General features: G+C 49.4%; 1 protein-coding gene across 1 annotated transcript in view; it reads left to right on the forward strand.

Moving 5' to 3' along the window:
* Positions 1 to 25,130, forward strand: part of LOC123770981 (conserved oligomeric Golgi complex subunit 4) — a 333,387-nt gene that overhangs the window by 9,661 nt on the left and 298,596 nt on the right. Inside the window, exons 2-3 of the mRNA XM_045763150.2 lie at positions 7,193 to 7,390; positions 18,760 to 18,850. Coding sequence (XP_045619106.1) covers positions 7,193 to 7,390; positions 18,760 to 18,850 — 289 coding nt within the window. The remainder of the gene's footprint in view (positions 1 to 7,192; positions 7,391 to 18,759; positions 18,851 to 25,130) is intronic.

The following is a 25,130-nucleotide window of genomic DNA, read 5'->3' on the forward strand; positions in this document are numbered from 1 at the left end:
AGTTCTTCTGGGCACGGTTGAGTCATGTCAAGTTCGAACCACCATTCGCCAGGTGAGTTTCTGCGGTCTGGCGTCTTTTGGCCGGGCGCTGGATGCGGCGGTGTTTATATACCTGTCTTTATTTAGGTATATTTTTGTACGACTGAGACCGTTCGCACACCAGTGACTGTCCCTTTTTCAACCCTTCTTGTCCCCCTCATGTGCATGTCCAACCCATGCTGGAGTCATTCAGGGGACCCTCCTTTTTTAATGTTGTGAGGTGTGGGGGTTGTAGGGTTGGTTCTGTACTCACCTGGTGAGGCTCCTGGCTGTGCTTGCAGGATTTGAGCTCTGGCTCTTGGGTCCCGCCTATCTGGTAGAACTTGCGGGATAGTACCAGTGGAGTGCAGTGGTGCTATTGGCACTTTTGGGGAACACTGTATTACCATCAGTGGTCTGTGCTTGTTACACGACCTACTTGCGAGCATAAGCCTTCTTGCTGGTTCGTCCGTGGGCTTCCAGGGCGCATTGGCCTGTTTTCGTATGGCAGTTCCGGCCCGTCCTGGTTGTGGGGGTATGTGGGCCGGTGGCCTGCTCCTAGCAGCTGCCTGGTGGGCCATCCTCTGGCCGGTCTGGCCTGACCTTGGGCCGGGCTTGAGGTGTAAAAGAGCTCCCAGTACCTCATCCAGCAGGTATCGAGCGGGGTTTCTCCGCCGTCGGTCGCCTGGTGCAGGTTTCTAGGCCTGCAGGGTTTTGTCGTGTCTCCGTTGGCCCTGTCTGGGGTCTGCCTGCTCCGTTCTCTGCCTTTGCAGAGGGGAGTTGCTATTTACATGTTGCATGTTGCAGTGGTGCCTGTTGCTGCTGCTGCACGTGTGCATTGGTACCGTGTTTCACGGTGGCGTGTCCTTGTTCCTGTGTCCGGTTGTGGAGTGGCACTTTGCTGCCGTTTTGTGCCTGGGGATTGCGTGGGGTTTTTGTCCCTGCCTGATTGTCCACCCCTGGTTGTTCTCCTGGTTTTTTTTTTTTTTTTGTGCTTCTGCTCTTTCTTCCTGCCTCCTCTGCAGCAGGGATGTTCTGCGTGTGTTCTTAGGCGTTGGTCAGCCTGTGTCCTGTGATGTGCTTCTTTGTCTCGGTCTGTTGCAGTTGTTCGTGCCCCTTGGTTCGGGTCCTGTTCTCGCGGCGACCCTTCCGCCTTCTTTGGTTTTCCTAGCTTGCCCTGCCGGTTGTTTTTTTTTTTTTGGGGGGGGGGGGTTCTTGCGATGTCTCGCGTCGGACCCGTCGTTTCTGAACTCCTGGCGGGCTTGCATGCTTCGGGGAGTTTTTCTGTTCGGCAGACGTTCCATCTCCTTGTGCCGCCTGGGTCTCGGTGGTCGCGCCCGAGATCTTCTCGCGGCTCCGCCTTTTTCCTGGGCTTGGGAGGGCCTTGTCGGGGCTTTTTATGTTCTACCTCGTGGTCTTGCCTCCGGTTGGTGGTCGGGTGGCTTCGTGGTAGGTGTCCCACCTGCGTGCTTCTCTTGGCGGCAGTATGGGGTATTTTGGTGGTCCTTCCTTTTCCTGTCCCTTCTTAGGTGGTTCCTCTTGTTAGCTTGGTTTACTCTCGGCTTGGTTTTCTAGTGGGGGTTGGGGGCCGTCGTCTTGCCACATACTGTCGCCTCTTTTCGTGCGGCGCAGGCGGAGCCGCTTCAGCTTGCTTTCGGTCTTGGTGTTGCTTCTGCACCGTTAGTCAGCTGTCTTGTGCGTTATTTCACCTCCGGCCTGTTCGTGCGCCGCTTGCACCATCCTGGTCTCTGGTCAGCGTGCTCTGTCTTCTCCTCGGTTGGTAGTGCCCCTTCGGTTCCGGTGTGTTTTTTCTTCGGCTCTTTCCTTTGGGCCTTTGCCTCTGTGGTCGAGTTGCTGAGTTTTCTTGCTCCTTCGGTTTTAGCGTTTTGGTTGTTTGATGACAGCAGTCTCCATCTTTTCTGGCGCGGGGTGGGGCTGCTGCATTCTGGAGTGGTCCAGGGTTTGTTGGTGCTTCGTTGGTCGGGCCGGGGGTGTGTCGTTTTTGTGTTCAGTGGCGGCCCTCCGCTGTTGTTTGCGTGCCACGGCGTTTGGGTCCGGAGCGCGTTTTGCGTTGATCCGGTTCTGTTTTTCCCGGTTCGCGGGTGATGGTGTCCCGGGTGGTCAGCCGTGTTCTTGCGGCTAAGCTGCCTGTGTTCTTCCCACATGCCTGTGGCGTTCGTGGCTTCGCTGCTCTCGCTGCCGTCTGGGCGACGTGGCCTTGCAGTCAGTCGGGCATGGATTTTTGGTGTTCGTGCAGGGGCCTTGCTGCTCGTGGTTCTCGTGTTGTTCCCGGGATTTTCGGGGCTGTGGCGCCTTGGGTTGGCGTTTGCTGCCGATTGTCTCGCCTCCTTGGGGGGTGCGTGGTGTCCGCCTCCCGGTTTTGTCCCTTTGACCTTCCTCTGTGGGTAGTTAGCTCCGGGGAGCCGACGGGGCTCCCCCCAGAAAACCAGCGTTGAATGTAATGAAACGCCATTTTCTGGGTGAGACCCGGAGGCTCCCCGGCAACCCTCCCTCCCTCCGGTCGGCGTTTTTCGCGTGTTTTGACATCCAGCCTCAGAACTGATGGGTGGATAGCCGGCGTTGGAGGTCTGGGGCTCCCCCTTCCCCCTCCCGGGGAGGGGGGAGCTGCGCAGACAGCGGCGCGGTGACGTATGACGTCATACTAGTTTCCTTGTTTTCTGTTGAAGAGTTTTATTCACTAGTTCGGCTTAGGTAGCAATTTTCACCAGAATAGGGGTTTGTTTTGGAATGCTTACCTTTCTGGATGCTTGACCCGGTCGATGGCAGACATAGAATGCTTCCAACCACACGGGGGTTTCTATAGGCCATTGCTCCCCTTGCCTCTCTGAGGGGGCCAGGTTCTGGCTCGTGGTCCCCGGTAGGCCCTAGAACTCCATACACATGACTGATGCCAAAGTCTGACATTAGCATATCAGCCGGTAAAGCTCCGGGGAGCCTCCGGGTCTCACCCAGAAAATGGCGTTTCATTACATTCAACGCTGGTTTTTGGCCTTATGTAACCCATTCGAGCAATAAGCGATGTTCTTTATAGGAGGACAGGTTGGTTGGTGAACCATTTTGGGTATGATCTGACATATATCCCATGGTCACTAGCTATAATGTCACATTCCAGCATTCTACAAGCTTGGTTTTTATATACCATACTTACCAGTGCTGCACAAGCACTGGTGAGAATGGTAATCAAATCTAAAACACAAGTGACTACAATAGGTTAGATGAGGAAATCCAACAGAACAAACACCTTTTGTCAGTACAGATGGAGGAAGTTAGACAGGGACTAGAACAGTGCAAGAAAGATATGCAACTTACCAATGCACAAGTGGCCAAGGAGAATGGAAAAATAGAAGAAGCAGTAAAGGAAGCCAGAAACTGCAGCAACCAGGATAAAACAAACATTAGACTGGAAGTCAGAAAGGAACTGACATCAAACCCAAAATTGGTGCAAAACACAGTCCATCAAAGTAAGTCCCTATTAATATTTGGTTGCAAAGAAAAGGAGATAACATCTAGGTCAGAAAGAGCCACAGAAGTGAAAAAAGATAACATTGTTGGGCTAGTGGAAGGTCTTACAACCAATGACAATGTCTGCGACTACAGGAGAATTGGCAGGTACGAGAAAGGGAAGGATCAATCATGAGGATCATCCTAAACGGTGCTAAACAGATGGAAGAAGTACTAAGGAATGTTAAAAAATTACAAATTGATGAGGAAGGGAAATTATGGTTATTAAGACAAGATCTTTTAAAGGAAAACCGAGAGAAGCTGAAGCTGAACCTTGTAGAGACAAAACGTCTAAATGAAAGCAGGAATGAAGAAGAAATCGGTTCTTTTCTGGGGGATCTTTTCTGGGTTCTTTTCTTCCCGGAGCTAACCAAGCCGATATGAATCTATTAAACTCTGGCATCAGTCAATGCACATGGAGTTCTAGTCCTACTGGGGACCATGAGCCAGAACCTGGCCCCCCTCAGAGAGGCACGAGGAGCAATGGCTTATAGAAACCCCAGTGTGAGTGGGAGCATTCTATGTCTATCATCGACCGGGTCAGGCATCCAGAAAGATAAGCACTCCAAAACAAACCTTTATTCTGGTTAAAATATTGCTACTGAAAACTGAACTAGTGGACAGAATTCCCCAAATGAAAATGAGGAAACGAGCATGACGTCACCATGTCATCTCGCCGCCATCTGCGCAGCCCCTCTACCCTTCCCAGGAGGAGGAAGGGGGACCCCCAGTTATCCATTATCTGGAACTGGGGTGTGGATAGCTATCTGCGCCGACTATTCACACCCCAATTCTGTGGCTGATGTGAACTAGCAAGGTCGTGCATCTCTGGTTCCTGTGTTTTCCAGTTCTGTGCCTTGTGGTGTGATCCTGTCTACTAGGTGGTTTGTGTGGGAGCCTGAACTTTGCCATGATGGTCTACCCGCTGGGATGGGTATGGCTTCGTTGGCTGTTCTGGTTCCTTCGGGGACATGACTTTTGCCTCTTTTGTGACCACTGGGTTTGGTCTCCGGGGGCTTTGTGTTGGTTGCTACATCGCCGGCTTCCTCTTCGTTTTTTGGGGGATTCAGTGCCTTGGCACTGAACCCTATCTGAACCCTCGCTTGATGCATTCACGAACACGTCTCTTGGCTGCGGCTTTGTGACCAGTGCTCACCAGGCTGGCCAGAGACGGTGGGGTCCATCCTTCCGTCGGGCTTACAGCATGGTGTGAGAGTTCGCGGCTGTGTGGATGTTGCTCCGTAGGGTTCAGGTCGCTCGTGGATCGATGATCCGGTTCCATTTGGACTGTTTCCTTAGTGGTTCATTGTCTGAACCGAGGGGGTTCCATGCAGTCCTTGGCTCTTTGGGGCTGGTTGCTTCGGGTGACTCGTCTGCTGAGTTCTCGGGGTTTGGCTTCCTGGTAGTTCACGTTCAAGAGGGTGTTCCATGTCCTGCCGGATGGCCTGTCTCGGTTCATTTCTCCTTCCACATAATGAACGGTTGACGCAAACTCGTTCAGTTGGCTCTGCCAGACGTTCGGGACTCTGGAAGTGGATCTCTTCATATCGGCGTGGTCGAAGCGTTTCCTGGTATACGTGACGCCCTTCCCTGACTGCAAGGCCATCGGGGTCGATGCCTTTAGGCAAAACTGGCCGAGGTTGGGTTACCTGTACCTCTTTTTCCCAGTTCAGCTGTTGCTCCAGGTCCTGGTTCGCTTGAAGACTTACCAGGGAAGAGTTGTCCTTCTGGCTCCTTGGTGGCAGGCCCAGCCTTGGTTTCAGGTGCTGCTTACTTGGTGTCCAAACCCAAGAGTCTTCCCGCGATTCCACCTTTTTCAGCAGATTGACCCAGCCTAGTATGAGGCTGGTTCGTTCTTCTCCTCGAGTCTTCGTATCTGGAGTTTCTGACTCGAGTCGATCATCACTTGTATGGAGCACGGGTGGCTTCTTTGTTGGTCTCCCACCTGCGTGCTTCATCTCGGCGGCAGTATGAAGTTTCCTGGTGGTCCTTCTGGTTTTTGCTATCACTGCATAGGTGTACTTTGGTCTCTGATAGGGTTGTCTTATCCCTCCTTTCGTGGTTGTTCCAGGACCGTTGACTTTTGCCAAATACTGCCGCCTCGTATTGTGCGGCGCTGGCGGGAGCCGCTCCAGCATGCATTCGGTATTGATGTTACTTCTGCGGTGTTCTGCAAGCTGTCTCGTGCATTGTTTCACCTCAAATCTGCTCATGTGCCTTCTGAGCCATCCTGGTCTTTGGGCCGGGGGCTCTCTTTTCTCTCTCCTCCTCAGTTTGTAGTGGCTCCTTTGGTTCAGGATTGTTTTTCTAAGGCTCTTTTCCTGTTGGCATTGGCCTCTGAGAGTCGGGTTGGTGAGCTTCATGCTCTCCTCCAGTGCAGGGGTTTCTGCTCCTTCAGTCCTGGTGGTAGGTTTATTTGTTTGCAGCTGTCTTTTCCTTTTCTGGCGAAGAATGAAACTGCTGCTTTCCGGAGGAGTCCTTGGGTTGTTAATGCTTGGTTGATCAGGCCAGGGGTGCATCATGTGTTGTGTCTGGTTGCGACTCCCTGCCGTTATATGGGTGCCATGGCTTTGGTTGCTGGTGGTGCGCTTTGGGTTGATTCGGTTTTCTTCCTTCCCTGTTCCAGGGCTCAGGTCTCCCAGGTCATCTGCAGGGTTATTAAGTCTAGCCATCTTACGGTCTATCCCTGTGCCTACGATGTTCGTAAGTTTGCTGCTTTGGCTGCTATCTTTGGCAACTTGTCTTGGGTTGACATTCGGGCTTGGGGTTTTTGGAGGTCAAACAGGGTCCTGGCTGCTCGCTACCTTGTCAATGTCCCTGGACCTGGTAGGGCCTGCGTTGCATTGGGTTGGCAGTTGCAGCCAGTTGTCTCGAGTTCGCATTGAGGAGTGAGAACTGATTGCCTCCCGGGTAAGTCCCTGTGTTTTTCCTTGTCTTCGGGTAGTTAGTTCTGGGGAGCCAACGGGGGCTCCCCCCCAGAAAACCAGCGTTGAATGTAATGAAATGCCATTTTCTGGGTGAGACCCAGAGCTCCCCAGCATCCCTCCCTCCCTCCCTCCCTCCAGTCGGTGGTGTTTTTGCGTGTTTTTGACATCCAGCCTGAGGACTGCCGGTTGGATTGCCGGCACGAGGGTCTGGGGTTCTTCCTTTCCCTGTCCCAAGGAGAGAGGGTTGCATAGACAGAGGCACGGCAACGTGATGACGTCATGCCCAATTGCTAATTTTAATTTGGGGAGTTCCATTCACTCGTTCGACTTTCGGTAGCAATGTTTTCACCGGAAAGGGGGTTTGTTTTGAGGGTGGGTGCCAGACCCGGTCGATGGCAGACATAGAATGCTCCCAACCACATTTGGGTTTCTATAGGCTAATGCTTCTCATGCCTTTCTGAGGGGGCCAGGTTCTGGTTTGTGGTCCCTGGTAGGCAAGAACTCCATGCACTTTGACGGGTGCCAGAAAGCTAATAGTTACATATCAGCCTGGATAGCTCCGGGGAGCCTCTGGGTCTTTCACAAAAAATGGCGTTTCATTAAATTCAATGCTGTTTTTTTTTTTACTTTCACTGGACAATATAGAATGTACAGAAATTTAAAATTTGGGTGATAGTTTTAAGTGCAGTACTGTAATCTTTACTACTTTTGTACGTAACCAACAGGCAGCTGTTGTTGAACGTTTAGAATGGAGTGTTGGCAATCGACATCACCTGGAAGCTCGCCTCTCTCAGTTAGCACGCTTGGTTCCTACCCTCCAGCTAGTCCAGGCTGATGCACGCCAACTGGAAAACACAATATCATTCACACATCATTTGGCTAACAACGTGTCTGCTAAAGTGCGACAGCTAGACCTTGCAAAGGTTAGTTTTCTGATTCTTTGTAAAGAGTATCAGTTGATTTCTTTTATGTGAGTTACAATTACAAATGTATTTCTTTTGTTTTTTCTGGCTAATCCTATGTATATTGAACAGGTTTACAATATAGTGGTACCTCGATTAACGAGCGGCTCTATCTACGAGCATTTCGAGTAACGAGTGAGCCACTCACAGCAAATTTGTCTCTATTGACGAGCTTCACCTCTGTTAACGAGCAAAACCACATGGTGCTTCCTAGCACCCCGCGGGTTCTCGCAAATTCTCGGATGTCTCTGACGCCAGTGTTGTTGCTGTATCGCGCACGACAAGCATCCCTCTGCTTTTATTTGCGCTTTTTGTGGTTTTGTGACTACAATTTGTAACGCACAATGTCGCCAAAGAAGCTGCTTGCTAAAGATAGTGTTGTCAAGAGGAAGAAAGACACAATTACTGTGAATTTGAAGAAGGAAATTATAGCAAAGCATGAGCGTGGTGTCGGTGTGACTGATCTCACAAGGGAGTATGGCAGGGCCTCATCAACAATTTGCACCATTAGTAAGGGAAGGAGGAGGTAAGGGAGGATGCTGCCTCTTCCAGTGAGATCAGGGAAGTGTTGGGAATGTTTGAAAAGGTGACAGCATTCTTGGAAAAGTTGCCTTGATAAAGCAGTAACAACCCGGTGTGTGAACATGTTTAATGACAATTTGCTGTCTTGTTTTAGGGACATCCTAAAACAAAGACAAAAGCAATTGTCAATAGATACGTTCTTTGCAAAAGTAGAGAAAAGACCAGCAAGTGATAGTGAACCACAACCCAGTCCCAGTGGGGTGAAACTCCCAAGAAGAGAGGCCACCTGACTCAGAGGTGGATTCTCCTTCCACACCATATCCCCTCTCCTCCTTCCCACCTCCCCATCGTCTCCCTCAAGCCAGCAACGACTTTTCATAAGGTAAAGTAAACATGAAAACAGTACAATAAAACATTTATAATTACATGTGCAGTATTATATTTACATTATAAAATGTCATACAAGTATGGATGTTTTTGGGAGTGGAACAGATTAAATTTATTTCCTTTATTTTAAATGGGGGAATTTGTTTCTTAAGACGAGTTTTCCACATAACGAGCTCGGTGCCAGAACGGATTAAACTCGTTAATCGAGGTGCTACTATATTCAGACAGTAGACCATACATACTGTTCAAAGAAACTGTGTTACTTGTACAGGTATCACAAATGTGTCCACAAACTTTGTTTATAATTTCTATATTACATGTTCAATTATTTATATATACAACTTATTTACACAAACTGTACACTATCACAGACTATATACATCACTATCAATACACACTTAGAACTGCGCTAGTGTGTGATAATCAGTGAAGCAGTCAATGGGCCACAAGGCAACTTTGCACTCAACGCACCAAGTGTAGATGGATAATCACCTCTGTGCCCTACGTTGTGTATTCTTGCAAACAACGCAGGCACATTTACCTTTTTCCCGTGTGTCTATGCTTGGCATATATCCAAGCTTGTGTACAGCAAAGTGTTCTTTACCCCTGAGTCTGTCAGGAACTGCATTGGGGCATTGCTGCTGGCACCCCACGCGTCACAACACTGCCCTCCACCTACACTGAATGAATACAGATTCGTTCGTACATTCAACACTGAATATATGGATTGGTGGCTCTTGCCATATTTCACGAGATACGTATTGAAACAATTTAGCACTGCAATGTCAACAAGGTGGAAAAACAATTTCTTTGTCCACTTCACAGATTTTTGCACACACTCGATGGCACCAACCACCATGTCACATTTATCTACTAACCGCATATTTTCATTGTAGTCAATGATAAAATCAGGTTTATTCACAATCAGGTTTATTCATTGGCAAACATGTTGCAAAGTTCATTTTGCCACTGTCTAACATTGCACCGGTGTGAATAGTTGTCAACATATTCACCTTGCGTCTGTCCCTCCAGCGCACGTTTAACATTTTATCACACTTTCTCAGCTGGCATTCACCCACTGCAATACCAATGCCAAACACTGACATTTCCCTCCTGTGGGCCTTGACAGTGCCACATATGCCGGTGTGGTGGTCAAGGAGGAATCTAGTCAGCAAGGGGCTGGTATAGTAGTTGTCCGTGTACAGGTTATGCCCCGTGTTCAGCAATGGTTCCATGAGTGTTTTCACGACACTGCCTGAGAACCAATGTGGATCTTGACCTGGTATGTCAACATCTGTACCTGAATACAATATCATGTCCATGAGCATGTAAGTTTTTCAGTCATATAACACGAAGAACTTTAGTCCTAACCTGTGCCGCTTTGATGGTATATACTGCTTGAACGCCAGTCGTCCCTTGAAGAGAACTAGCATTTCATCGGCCATGACATTCTGTGCTGGTACAAAATAGTCATGGAACTTTCCTTTCACTTTACTAAATATTTTCCGCACTTTCCACAGTCTGTCGTGTCTGTCTTCATTTGCATTGTTCTCAAAGTGCAGGCACCTGAGAAGCAGCAGGAACCTATCACGTGACATGTACCTGTTGAACAAGAGGGTTGGAACAAAGCTGTCTTTGTTCCAATAATCCTGGATCACGTGTTTATTTGCATGCCTCATCATCAAGCACAACGCTAAAAACACATACGTTTCCTCAGTAGTCCTATCTTATAACGTGTCAATCGGGAGGCAGGTAAAATTCCAGAGTCAATGAGTTCCAGAGCATATCGGTTCATCTCTGCAATGAGATGGTCCATGAATTGCTGATCGAAATACAGTATGCCATAAAGTAATCAATTTCAGACATATCATCACCAGTATAGGGGAATAAGGGTGTCACACCAACATTGGTAACAACAAATTCTAGAATTTGTGGGACAAAATTCTCACAATCCTCCCACACAAGTACACTGTGTTTTTTGGGGAAGCCCCTTCGGCTTCTCGGAACTTACTGGGCTGATATGCTAATGTCAGACTTTGGCATCAGTCATGTGTATGGAGTTCTTATGGGCCTACTGGGGACCACAAGCCAGAACTTGGTACCCACAGAAGAGGCATGGGGAGCAATAGTCTATAGAAACCCCCGTGTGGTTGGAAGCATTCTATGTCTGCCATCGACCGGGTCAGGCACCCAGAAAGGTAAGCATCCCAAAACAAACCCCTATTCTGGTGAAAAAATTGCTACCAAAAGCCGAACAAGTGGATAGAACTCCCCTAAAAGCCTTCCTGGCAAGGTCGTGCCAGAACTCGGGTTTCTTCCCGTCATGGTATGCCAGTGGCGGCAGATTTGGCGCCGGCGCAGCCTTCGATGCCATCTGTTTCTTTTCAGTGCAGGGATCACCCAGTGTGCTATTTCGGTGCTCGTAAGGTGCATCGGTCCTTCTGCTGTTCGTCCCATAGATGGGGTGGTGAGGGTGAAGTTTGCTCTGTTTGCTTGCGCCTGGTCGCACAATTTGTGGACCGTTCGGGTCGTTTCGTGCAACCTGCGGTGGTGTTGGGTGGCTACTCCTCCTTCAGTGGGTTTGGGACTGGCAGGGCAGGCCTCTTCTCCTGTGCTCTGTCGAGTCATCTTGGAGTGGGTTCGCTTGAGCGTGGTGGAAACGACCTTGTCCCTCAGGTGGGTTTCCCACCTGTTTCCGGTCCCGAAACGGGACTGCACAGACCTCTGGGTTCATTCTGTACTTGTCCCGTCTGAACCCGTGGGTTTATTGCCCCTCCTTTCGGATGACTACTCTGTCCCAGGTCCGTCTTTTGTTGGAGCCGGACTCTTGGATGGTGTCCCTAGACCTCAAGGACGCGTATTGGCACGTGCTGATTCATCCGAGGTTGAGGGACTGGCTCGGTTTTGTTGTAGTGCTTCAAGGGAACGGCTTTCATTGCCTTCCATTCAGCTTGAATCTGGCTCCTCGCGTTTCCACACGCTTTACTCGGGTCATGGTGGCCTTCCTGCAGCTGTTAGGTGTTCGGGTTTTGGCCTACCTTGACGATTGACTGGTTTGGGCTCCCAGCCAGTCTGCGTGCCTGCTTGCCAGGGATTTGGTTCTTTCCCAGCTCACTGGGTTCAGGTTCTTGGTGAACTGGCGGAAGTCCGATCTGGTTCCCTATCGGGTTCGGTCTTGGTTGGGTCTTGTGTGGGACGCTCGGATCGTTTCCTTGTCTCTTCCTCTGGCGGCTCTGCTTTGCCTGTGTCTATTCCTGAGGGGCTTCCGAGTCATGCGGCGGTTGCTTGAGGATTTGTGCGGGAGCATGAACTTTGCCATGACGGTCTACCCGCTGGGTCGGGTGTGGCTTCGTCGGCTGTTCTGGTTCCTTTGGGGACGTCCCTTCTACCTCTCTCACAACTGCTGGATTCAGACTCCGGGGGCTTTGCGTTGGTTGCTGCGTTGCCGGCTTCCTCTTCAGGTTTTTCAGGGTTCAGTGCCTTGGTGCCTACCTGAGTCCTCGCTCGATGTTTTCACGGACGCGTCGTCTCTGGGCTGGGGCTTTGTGACCAGTGCTCACCAGGCCGGCCAGGGACGGTCCGTCCTTCCGTCTGGCTCACAACATGGTGCGAGAGTTCGCGGCTGTGTGGATGTAGCTCTGGAGAATTTGGGTTGCTCATGGACCGACGATCAGGCTCCACTCGGACTGTTCCCCGGTGGTTCATTGCCTGAACTGCAGGGGTTCGCTGCGGTCCTTGGCTCTTTGGGGCTGGTTGCTTCAGGTGACTCGTCTGATTCGTTCTCAGGGTTTGGATCTCCTGGCGGTTCACGTTTGGGGGGGGAGTGTCCAATGTCCTGGCAGACGGCCTGTACCGGTTTGTTACCCTTTCCATGGAATGGATGGTTGACGCTGACTCGTTCAGTTGGCTTTCCCGAATGTTCGGGTCCCCGGAAATGGATCTCTTTGCGTTGGCGTGGTTGAGGCGTCTCCTGGTATACGTGGTGCCTTTTCCCAACTGCGAGGTCATTGGGGTTGACGCCCTCAGGCTGGACTGGGCAAGGTGGGGTTACCTATACCTGTTTTCTCCAATTCAGCTGTTGCTGTAGGTCCTGACTTGCTTGGAGACTTACCAGAGTTGTCCTGGCTCCTTGGTGGCTGGCCCAGCCTTGGTTTCAGGCGCTGCTTCCCCGGTGTCCGAACTTGAGGGTCTTCCCGCGGCTCCGCCTCTTTTAGCAGATCGGTCCAGCCCGATACGAAGTTGGTTCGTTCTTCTCCTCGAGTCTTCGTGTTTTGAGTTTCTGACTTGGGTTTATCATCACTTGTATGTGGCGCAGGTGGCTTCGTTGTTGGTCTCCCACCTGCGTGCTATGTCACGTATTGCAGTATGATGATTCCTGGCGGTCCTTCTGGTTTTTCCTATCACTGCCTAGGTGTTCTTTGGTCTCTGATAGGGTTGTTTTGTCCTTCATTTCGTGGTTGTTTCAGGACCGTCATCTTATGTCGAATACTATCGAATCGTATCGTGCGGCGTTGTCGGAGCTGCTCCAGCTTGCGCTCAGTATTGATGTTACGTCTGCTCTGTTTCACAAGCTGTCTCGCGCGTTGTTTCACCTCCGGCATGCTCATGCGCTGCCTGAGCTATCCTGGTCTTTGGACCGGGTGCTTTCTTTTCTCTCTTCTCCTCGGTGTTTTGTAGCCTCTTCAGTTCAAGAGTGTTTTTCTAAGGTTATTTTCCTGTTGGCATTGGCCTCTGGGGGTTGAGTCGGGGTGCTTCATGCTCTCCTCCAGTGCAGGGGTTTCTGCTATTTTGGTCCTTTTGGTAGGTCTTCTTTTTTGGCAAAGAATGAGACTGCTGCTTTCTGGAGGGGTCCTTTCCTTGGGTTGTTCATGCTTGGTTGGTCAGGCGGAGGGTGCATTGTTTTTTGTGTCTCGTTGCGGCTCTCCGCCATTATTTGTGCACCACGGCTTTGGAGGCCAGGGATGCGGTTTGGGTTGACCCGGTTTCCCTCCTTCCCTGTTCCCGGTCTCGAGTCTTCCAGGTCGTCCACAGGGTTATTAAGTCTAGCCAGTCTGCTGTCTATCCTCGTGCCCACGACGTTTGTAAGTTTGCTGCCGTCTTTGGCAACATGTCATGGGTTGACATTCGGGCACGTGGTTTTCGGAGGTTGAACAGGGTCCTGGCCGCTCGCTACCTTCTCAATCTCCCTGGACCTAGTAGGGCCTGCTTTGCATTGGGTCAGTGGTTGCAGCCAGTTGTCTTGACTTTGTGTTGAGAAGTGAGGACTGACCTCCGCCCGAGTAAGTCCTTGCTTTTCCTTATCTTTGGGTAGTTAGCTACGGTGAGCTGACAGGGCTCCCCCCCCAAAAAAAAAAGCAGCATTGAATATTATGACACACCATTTTCTGGATGAGACCTGTAGGCTCCCCAGCATCCCTCCCTCCCTTTGGTCGGCGGTGTTTTTCGCGTGTTTTTGACATCCAGCCTCGGAACTGCCAGTTGGAACACCGGCGCATGGGTCTGAGGCTCCCTATTCCCTGTCCCGGGGAGGAGGGGGATGCTCAGACAGTGGCGCGGCAACGTGATGACGTCATGCTCGTTTGCTTGTTTTCATTTGGGGAGCTCTGTCCAATCGTTCAGCTTTCGGTAGCCATATTTCCACGAGAATAAGTGTTTGTTTTGGGGCACCCACCTTTCTGGGTACCAGAGCCTGTCAATGGCAGACACAGAATGCTCCCAACCACACGGGGGTTTCTGTAGGCCATTGCTCCTCGTGCCTCATCTGTGGGGGGGCCAGGTTCTGGCTCGTGGTCCCCAATAGGCTGAACTCTATGCACTTTTGACTGATGCCAGGAAGGTAATAAAATACTTATCAGCCTGGATAGCTCCAGGAGGTTTCTGGGACTCACCCAGTAAGTAGTGTTTCATTACATTCAATGCTGGTTTCTTATTTCGTGTACCTGGGCATGTTGCAGGCCGTAATCACAAGAGCATCCCAGGCGATTAAAGAATGCAAAGAGGAACTTTGAGAACCATTGTCTACCATATTTAATAATTTATTAGAGTTAGGTAGAGTGCCAGAGGTGTGGAAGATTGCTAATGTGGTCAAATTTTAAAGAAAGATAAAGTACTTGTGTCAAACTAGCGGCCAAATAGCTTGCCATCTATTGTGGGAAAGTTGCTTGAATCAATAATTGCAAATATCATTCATCTTCATCTTGAAAAACATAGATTAATAAATGATTCACAACATAGTTTTACTAAGGGCCATTCATGTTTAACAAATTTGCTATCATATTATTCCAGCAGACTTTGGCAGTTGATAGTGGTACAGTTTGTGATGTTGTGTTCCTTGACATTAGTAAAGCTTTTGATACAGTGCCCGATGAAAGATTGATTAAAAAGATAGAGGCTCACTGTATTGGGAGCTCTCTATTAAGTTAGATTAGGGCATGGTTGTACCAAAGGAAATAAAGGGTTAATATAAATTGAGTTAATATATGGTTTAACAGCTGCTACTAGTGGTCAGTTTGCCTGCTGACAGACAGAGTTCTTCCAGCTTAGCTAGCCCCAATGCTTCGGCTTCCCGTAGGGATTACTCACCCTAAGGGGCCCTGGAAAATCCCAGTAGGCTTGGGGTTAGCATGGATGGAGTCGGAATAGGCCTGTGGTGCCAGCAACCGAGTTAGAGGTGTCGCCTCTGTTGTCTTCGTGTGGTTGGTGTGGTGTTTGCTCTGCGTGTATGATGGGCTCTCTGGGTTTACATTGGCCCTTTCGCGGGTCATCCCTCTGACAGGGCGATGGGGGGCACGCTGGCTCTTTTCACCCACGCCTGATCCCACCATTTGTGGGCTTTTCGGGTTGTTTCTTGTGGCTTCGGTGGCATTGGGCGGTTCACCTTCTATTTGGGGTCGGCCTCTTCTCTGTTTATCCATTGGGTCATCTCGGAGTGGGTTCGCTTGGGCGTGGTCAGAATTACTTTGTCTCTTTGGTGGGTGTCCCACTTGTTTTCGTTGCCGATACGGGACTATGTGGATCTCCGGTACTTTCTGGACTGGTCTCGTCTGAACCGGTTGATTCCTTGCCCATCCTTTTGGATGACTATGTTGTCACAGGTCTGGCTCGTCCTCGAGCCAGGCTAGTGGATGATTTCCCTGGACCTTTAGGACGCGTAATGGCATGACCCTGTTCATACGGGGATCAGGGGCAGGTTGGTTTTCATGGTGGGGTGACAGGCTTACTGCTTTTGTTGTCTTCCTTGTGAGCTACATCTGGCACCTTGTGTTTTTACACGCTTGACTTGGATCGTGGTGGCCTGTCTTTGTCTGCTAGGTCCTCAGGTCTTGGCATACCTCGATGACTGGTTGGTGATGGCTTTCAGCCAGTCTGCTTGTCTGCTAGCCAGGGATCTGGCTCTTTCCCAGCTCACCGGGTTTGGGTTCCTGGTAAACTGGCAGAAGTTCCAGCTGGTTTAGTCTCAGGTTTGGACTTGGATGGGGCTTGTATGGGATTCTCAGACTGCCTCCCTTTCTCTCCCTCCTGAAGCCTTGCTCCAACTATGGTCTCGCCATTGGCTATTATTGAGGGGGGGAGACCCGGGTTACTCGGCGGTTACTTGAACAGCTGTGCCGGAGCCTGAATTTGGCTCTTCTGGTTTACCCGCTTGGCAGGGTTTGGTTCCTGAGGCTATTTCAGCATCTTCGGGGCAGCCCTTTTCGCGGATCTCATGATTCATCCCCCTGGGTTCATCCCTAGGGTCTTTGTGCCTGTTGCTGCTAGTTGTGCCTGTTGCTGCTAGTTGTGCCTGTTGGTGCCAACTTCCTCAAGTTTTCTGGGTTCAGTGCCATGGTGTCTTTTTCTTTTGCTTATTGTTTACACTGACTCCTCGTCAGTGGTTGTTGACTCCTCTGTCGGTTGGGGCTTTGTGACTAGTGCTCACAAGTTCAGCCAGGGGCGCTGGCAGCCATCTTATGTGTCGGGCCCACAGCATGGTGTGGGACTTTGCAGCGGACTTAGATTCCTCAGGGCACCATGATCCGGCTCCATTTCGGACTGTTCCTCTGTGGTTCATTGTCTCCAGCAAGGGGAGGGGGGGGGTCTGTTTGGTCTGTGGCCTGTTTGGAGTTTGTTGCTTTTGATAACTGTTCTGCTGAGTTCTCAGGGTTTAGCTCTCCGTGTCATTCACATTTAGGGCTGTGTCCAGTGTCCTGGCAGACAGTCTGTCTCGCTTTTGGTGATTATGGGAATTAGCATGCAGGAGTTCATACAATTGAGGAAGCTAGCAACTTGAGATTTATCAGGTTGGCAGAGATCAGTAAAAAATTTACACCACAACTACACACCAGCTGGTTGTCGTGTAAATCTTGCCTACAAGCTAGTTGTCGTGTAAATCTTGCCTACAAGCTAGTTGTCGTGTAAATCTTGCCTACAAGCTAGTTGTTGTGTAAATCTTGCCTACATGCTGGTTGTTGTAAATCATGCACACAGCTGGTTGTTGTAAATCTTGCACACAGCTGGTTGTTATGTAAACCTTACACTCAAACTAGTTGTCTGTACATCAAGTGCACTGTGCAGGAGTTAAGGTAATGGTTTATGTATGTGCTTGCCCCTTCCAGTTTCCAGCCATATCCATCTGTTCTTAACCTAACAGACCAAGTGACGAGTTGATGAAATTTGTTTCTAAGGTTTTGGGTGTAGTTTTATTTTGGTAATATTTTTATCATTTGGCCCACCATTTTTCTTCTACATATTACCTGGGAGATGAGGTTAGAAGTACAGTACCTCTATAAATAGATACACCCAGAAAAATGGATTTAACCACCGTGCTGCGCCGAGTTTATTGAGAAATTCCCACGGTGCGCATGAAATAAAGTGTTCCCAAAAAATTCTTTTTTCTTCGTAAAAGGATAAATTGCCTTCCCTGAACAAGTCTATGTAAAAATAAATACCAGATTCCACTTACTTTGGAATGTGGACACTTACTTTGTCGGGATGTGGACAAGGTGCGCTGTGACGTCATCAGAGCCTGGTCGCCCGTGCGTGAATCGCCCAGACACGGTCGCGCGGGCCATTCAAGCACCGGGTGTTGCCACAAATATATTTTCAATTATTTGTTTTATGTATTTTCAATGCGATTTTATTTGTTTTTTTTATTGTATATAATGCATATTTGTGTCCTTTACAATATGTATACAGTAGAATGTTCATAATGTTCCCTGGAACTGTGATACATGTGTCAGTAATGTGTCCACAATAAATTTTATTGTTGCAATATTACCTGTTAAAAATTCACTAAAATTACAATATGTACAGTTTCACACACTATTTACACAGTAACACACTGTATTACACACTCAGTACTTTGGAAGTGAGTAATAATCAACGAAGTAGTCCATGGTACACAGCGCGACTTCACTCTCAGTGCACCAGGTACAGATAAATTTTCGCATCCTGTTTCTGCATTCTGTGTGCTTGCAAATAACGCACTCACGTACACCCTTGGCTTTAGTACTTGTAGGTTGTATGTAGCCAAACTTGTAAAGCATAAGGTAGTATTGAAAAGATTATAGGAAAAGATAAATTTGTAAGGTAAAGGTCTTGAAAAGATCACTTTTAATGGTCCCACACAGGAAGAGATTCAGCTTACCTCAAGAGAGTAATTACCTAAGTGTAGTTACAGGATGAGAGCTACGCTCTCCGTCAGTCAGAAAGAGATTCAGCTAGCCTCAAAGAGTGTCCGTCAGTTAGGAAGAGATTCAGGTATTCTTGAAAATATCTATTAGAAAGCACCACCATGGAAGCCGCTAACACTGTTCATCTATGCTACTTGTATCATAGCATAGGATTGCAAGGGTGACGCTCAGAGCTACAACTGGATACGCTCGCTGTATCGTCCTCATAGGTGCTGTATCACTTGTATCCAACCTTTGTGTTAGGTCCTTATTGCGCCTAGCTTCACCAATATTATGACCCTTATGTTTTTCAAACAATACGGATTGAATTTCACCGACAGAGCGTTTTCTTTCAACACCGCGTCAGACAGGTGTTTGGGAGCCAGAGGCGCGTGTGCCACCCATGTTTGCTCATTCAATACTAACCCAGCCAGCAGCCCTAGGGCATTCTGGGAATGTTTTCCAAGATGGCTGCCTCTGACTGGAGGTCCTAAGAGTCCATTTCGTACACAACCAACCTCTTGCACATTTAGAATTGGTACCGAAAAATCAAAAAGAGTTTTCTCGGTTGGCGCAGTTTCCCGCCGACCGAGAATACTCGGTTGGCGCAGTTAAGTGGTTAAAGCGCCTTTAGTACTTGAAGTGATTTGTCTTTAGTATTTACCTTGTCATATTATCATCTACCACATTGAAATTATGTATTTACAATGGATTTAAAATAGTAAGAGCATATATTGTTAATTAACTACATCAGTTAACTTGCTTTTCCAGAGTCGAGTTGTGGAAACTCAGGCTAGAGTGGGAGACTTGTTGGACCTTGAAGGATGTAGTGGTGGTGTTGCAACAGCACTTGCTCAAGAAGGTAAATATTATTAATTGCATAGTATTTTTTATTTTCTGGGGTGAGCCCCTTCGGCTCCCAGGAACTTTTCCAGGCTGATATCGAACTACTGTATTAGACTTTGGCATCAGTCAGTGTGAATGGTGTTCTTGCGTACCGAGGACCACGAGCCAGAACCTGGCCCCCCTCAGAGGCACGAGGAGCAATGGCTTATAGAAATGTACATGTGATTTGGAGCATTCTATGTCGGCCATTGACTGGGGTCAGACACCAAGAAAGGTAAACATCCCAAAGCAAACCCCTATTCTGGTTGAAACTACTGCTAAAAGTGAAATGAGTGGACAGAACTCCCCAAAGAAAAACAAGTAAACAAGCATGACATCACCACGTTGCTGCACCATCGTCTGCACAGCTTTCCCCTTCCCGGGAGAGGGAAGGGGGTGCCCCAAACCCCTCGTGCCGGCAACCCACACCTCCAGTTCTCGGCTAATATGATTAAGGCTTGGTCCTGTGACTCCAGCTCCTGTTTTTTGTCTCAGTGCTGGGCCTCATGTTTAGTGCTATCTTCAGGGTGGTGCATGAGCTGGGAGTAATCTTCACTTGTACTCGGGCTGCATGCGCTTTAGGGTTCCCTTCCTTAAGTGCCTTGTAAGTACCGCCCTAGGGCCTTGGGGTTACCTTCCACAAGTCACCTTTGGGTCTACCTCTGTTGGTCTTTTACTGCTCAGTAATTGACCGCCCTAAGTGTGCTGGGGAGGTTTCTTCCCTCCCTTGTTTCCCTTAGGGTAAGGGGTAGTTTGCACTGGTAGGCTGCACAGCTAGTTATAACCCATTATAGCGACTGGTTCTCTTCTGCCTACGTACGTTGTCCTCTTGCTAGGTTTTTTTTTTCCCTGCCTGGTGGGGGGTTTGATTTTTGGTTCATTGCTCCCTGTCTCTGACTTAGATTTTGTATATCTATGTTTCTGTATAGTACCCTCCGTTAGGCCCCCGTGAGTGGACACGTCCCGGGGATTCAGCTTTTAGCAATTTTGATTGGTAGATTTGGGTGCCGGTTCACAGTACTCTGCCTGGGCTTACCCTTAGCGATACAGTCTAAGGGCCCTGGGAAACCCCGCTGGGGTGCAAGGGGTCCGATGGATGCGACCCGTAGGTTCCCTCTCCTCTTGTGCGAGTTAGAGGGTTGCTCTGTCTTGTCTCAGGGTGACTCTCACTGTATTTGCTTATGTCATGCTGCCTGTTGGGTGGGGTGACACCTTCGACCCAGAGTCCTGCGAGAATTGTTTGGTTGTGACTCAATTCACGCAGTCCACTGCTGACTTTATATGGGTGCGGGCAACTCAGGCGTTGCATGCTAGATTTAGGTTGCTGCAATGCACTAGGCTGATTGCTACCCTGGAAGCCCCCAGGCTGCCCCGTGTCGGTTGCTTCGACCTTGGTTTAGTCCGCACCTCGTTCTTTCCCTGCTGTGGTTCATTCTGGTCCCCCCCCGCTTGCGGCTCTTAAGTGTCTGAAGGCTTCTGGGTCAGGGCAGGGGTTTAAAAGGTTCTGAGACTCGGGCAGTTTCAAAGGTTGCCCCTTCCTGGGGAAGGGGGGGGGGAGCCATGGTGACAGGGGCTGACCAGTGGGCCCCCTTCCTTCCTTCCTTTCCGGCTGCCCTGGCTTTTTCTTGTGAAGCCAAGGCTTTGGAGGACGACTCGGCCCCGGATTCTGGCATGGAGGTTCCTGGGGTTGGGGAGGGACTGACTTGGGGGCCTTGGGCCCCATTGGACCCCGCCTGGGTTTTCCTCCCCTCTGAGCGAGGCTTACTGTTACAAGGAGTAGTGTTTTCTTCCCCCTCCCCCCTCTGCGTACGAGTTGAATTTGAAGTCGGCTCCTTTCCAGGTTCGGTTCCATGTCTCTTTGGGTCTGTCGGTTCCGTCCTTCCGGAGGTTTTTGGCTTCCCGCGTCTCACCGACTGAGGTGCAGGTGGCCATTGCGGCTTACCTCCTGCGCGACCCTGATTATGCCTCTATAATGGATCCGTCTTCGTTCAGGTTTGGATCTTCGTCCCCATATTGGGTTGATTATGAGGTTCCGGAGTCGTCCTGGCTAGCGGACTGCCCTGTGTAGTTTTTTTACGCTTGGAGTACTTTCTGTTGAACCCACACACTTGAGTGGTGCGAGTCATTGATGGTGGTCCAGGTTTACCTGGGGGCAAATTCAAGCACCTGAATGCATGTTTGTTTGCCCCTGCCCTTCAGCGGGATGTTTGCGTGGTTCAGCTTCACGTGCAGGTTCCCTCCCTTTTGGCTGTGCTGGTTACTGAGGACTTACACTCTCGTGACCTGCTGGCATTAGTCTTGCGGTTCTTTTCCCTCCTGGAGCTGTCTTCGGATTGGCTTAGAGAGGATGTGGAAGTGATTGGGGGCATTCCTGAATCTGGTTCCTTGATCTCGGTGGCGCGTTCATCGTCTGCACTGCTGGGGCTGTTTGCGCCGGTCCTTCGGGATGCGGTGTCATGGTTTTTCGCTTCGTGTCAGCAAGTGGTGCTTGCCTCCTCATTGGAATCTGCCTGAGCCTTGGCTTTTAGGTTTTCATCTCCATTTTGTCTCCTTGCTGTTTGCAGCATCTGCAGTTGGGCAGTTTCTGCAAGCAGCTTCTTGTAGTTGTCTTCCGTTGTCAGACTTGCTGGTCCTTCGGGGGTCCCTGGAAGGATCGTGCCTGGGCTCGGGTTCCTCTCGTTGGGGGTAGGCTTCTGGTGTCTGTTTCTGAGTTGGCGCCGCCTTCGGACCCGTCTTCGTCTAGTCGGCGCTGTGATTGCTCTGTGCGTAAGTCGGGTTCTCGTAAGGGGCGTCGGCCCTTTCGCAGTTTGCCCCACTGACGGGGCGATGGAAGGGAGGCTCGCTCTGTTCACTCACACCTGCTTTCATGATTCTTGAGCTTTTCGGGTCGTTTCCGACGGCCTGCTGTGGCGTTGGGTGGCCCCTCCTGTGCTCTGTTGGGTCATCTCTAAGTATGTATGCTTGGGTTTGGTCGAAACAACAAAGGCCCTCAGGTGTGTTTCCCATCTGTTCCCAGTCCCAGAACGGGACTGTGCGGACCTGTGGTTCATTCTGGACTTTTCCCGTCTGAACCCTTGGGTCTTTTGCCCCTCTTTTCCGATGACTACTCTGTCCAAGATACAGTTTCTGTTGGAGCCGGGCACTTGGATGGTGCCTTTGGACCTCTGGGATGCATATTGGAACGTTCCGATTCATTCAGGGTGCAGAGATTGGCTCAGGTTGTTGTGGGGTGTGTTGGTTACTGCTTTCGTTGCCTCCCATTTGGGTTGAACCTGGTACCTTGCATGTTGACACACCTTACCCGGGTCGTGCTGGCCCGTCTGCATCTCTTAGGTCTTCAGGTGCTGGCCTATCTCAACGATGGGCTGGTCTGGGCTCCCAGCCACTCCACGTGTCTGCTCGCCAGGAATTTGGTTCTTTCCTGGCTCGCTGGGTTCGGGTTCTGGTGAACTGGTGGAAGTCCCATCTAGTTCCTCCTCAGGTTGGAACTTGGTTGGGTCTTGTAAATACCTAAGTGTAGTTACAGGATGAGAGCTACGCTCTTCCCAGTACTCTTTGTCATATAACATTTTGAAACTACAGTACTGATGGTTTGGCCTCCACCACCTTCTGACCTAACTTATTCCAACCGTCTACGACTCTATTTGCAAAAGTGAATTTTTTTATTTCTTCAGCATCTGTGTTTAGTTTAAATCTATGACCTCTTGTTCATGAAGTTCCAGGTGTCAGGATATCTTCCCTACAATTTTATCAATTTCTGTTACTATTTTGTATGTAGTGATTATATCACTTCTTTTTTGTCGGTCTTCTAGTTTTGGCATCTTTAATGCCTCTAACCTCTCCCCATAGCTTTTATCCTTCAGTTCTGGGAGCCACTTAGTGGCACGTCTTTGCACCTTTTCCAGTTTGTTGGGCTCCTTTAGAAATGGGCACCATACAACTGCTGCATATTCCAGCTTTGGTCTAACAAAAGTTGTGAACAATTTCTTTAGTATTTCGCCATCCATGTACTGTATTTAAAAAGCAGTTCTGAAGTTAGAAAGTGTAGCATAGGCCTCTCGCACAATGTTCTTAACCCTTAAACTGCGCAACGCGCCTGCAGGCTCACGTCTGGTTTGCGCAACGCGCCTACGGGTATTTGTATTTTTCACGTTCCATTCAAAACTCCCGCGGCTACATGGGGTTCACATCAGCTTCCTCAGGGCTCTTGTAAACAGACGCCATCTTTAAAAAAAATCGTGGTCCACATTCCCGGGTGTGGGAGCCTCAGTAGTGTGTGAGCAACCAAGGCTGGCGCTCGCAGCATGAGCGCACAGCACTGCTGTTCAGCATGTGACCACAGCATCGCCTAATAATGTCAAAATATATATATAACTTGTATTATTTAGCTATGATAGTGTTATATTAGAGCCTGAGTGTGATAATGACTGGGTACAATGTTCAAATATCAGTGATTCAATGCTGTTCACGATGTTCACAGCGCTAGCCACAGCACCAGAGCTGTGCACCAGAGCATTATTTCGTTCATCTAGGAATCTTCAAATGATTTCTTAGGTTCTTTTTCAAAATAAACGTGTGGTCAATTATTCATTTACAGGAATTAGTGACCAGGATTGTGATAATAGCAGGAATTTGGTTATAATTAGCATTGTGCGTAGTATTGTGGAAGGAGGAATTTTGATGAGGGAGGGAGGGCGAGAATTGAGGTAGCCTCATTGTGTGTGTGTGGCTGCCACTCTTGTTTTGCTTACCATACTAGCTTAGTGGTTCGCTATGGGCAACACATATGTACATGGGTATATATAGTGTGTGTATATAGTGTAAGAACAGCAACAGGAGAATGTTGAGAGGAGCTATTTTGGTGAGGGAGGTGACGTAATCGTAGCGTCGTCTGCTGTGTGATTTTTCATGCAGTGTATGGTGGCCACTGTACTGTTTGGACACAATACCGGCTTACTTGCATAGTTCTGGTAAATAAAACATGTAGATAGGTATATAGAACATGTGTAATAAGAACTATAGCAATATGGTGGGAGGAGCAATGTTGGCGAGTAAGATGTTGGAGTGAGGGAGACTGGCTGGGTGTGGCTGCTCTCACTCAAGGTGTTCTGAATGTGTTCATGGCCCATACGAGGCAGCTGCTATTGGCCCATACGAGGCAGCTGCTATTGGCCCATACGAGGCAGCTGCTATTGGCCCATACGCGGCAGCTGCTATTGGCCCATACGAGGCAGCTGCTATTGGCCCATACGAGGCAGCTGCTATTGGCCCATGCGCGGCAGCTGCTATTGGCCCATGCGGGGCAGCTGCTATTGGCCCATGCGGGGCAGCTGCTATTGGCCCATGCGGGGCAGCTGCTATTGGCCCATGCGGGGCAGCTGCTATTGGCCCATGCGGGGCAGCTGCAATTGGCCCATGCGGGGCAGCTGCTATTGGCCCATGCGGGGCAGCTGCTATTGGCCCATGCGGGGCAGCTGCTATTGGCCCATGCGGGGCAGCTGCTATTGGCCCATACGAGGCAGTTGCTATTGGCCCATACGAAGCAGCTGCTATTGGCCCATACGAGGCAGCTGATAATGGCCCATACGAGGCAGCTGCTATTGGCCCATACGAAGCAGCTGCTACGCGGTGTTCTGAATGTGTTGATGGTGAATGTATATAGTGTGTGACAGTGTATAGTGTGTAAATAGATTGTATATATACACAAATTAGCATGATACATAGTAAATATGTGCTGCATATGTGTACACAAGTTTCATGCACGTAACACAGTGTCTACAGACAGTACGGATGTTGTACTGCGATATTATAGTGTACATGTTCATTATACATTGGATTGGCACATAAAAACAATGAAAATGTATTTGGAAAGGTGCGCAAAAAATGAACGAAAATATATTCGCGGCAACTCGCGCGTCCCCGCCCCGAGCGCCCCACCGCCCCCGAGAGCTTATGGCATGGGCGCACGGGGAATGATGACGTCACGCCCCAACTTCCGGACCCCATAGCAGCCAAAGTAAGTACAATTTCGACTTTTTTTTTGCATACCCATACTGAGGAAGGGTTTTTGACACTTTAAAAAGAAAAAAGAATTTTTTCCAGAGAATTTATTTCCTGCTCACTGCGGGGGTGTCACATTTGGAGGCAACGCAGTTAAGGGGTTAATGTGATCCACAGGTGATAATTTTCTATCTAGGACCACGCCTTCTGAAGGGCGCCTGACAGCTGGGTGGACAGCACTTCGGATTCGGAACCCT

This window comes from Procambarus clarkii, chromosome 65, assembly GCF_040958095.1.
Source record: "Procambarus clarkii isolate CNS0578487 chromosome 65, FALCON_Pclarkii_2.0, whole genome shotgun sequence".
NCBI classification, from domain to species: Eukaryota; Metazoa; Arthropoda; class Malacostraca; order Decapoda; family Cambaridae; genus Procambarus; species Procambarus clarkii.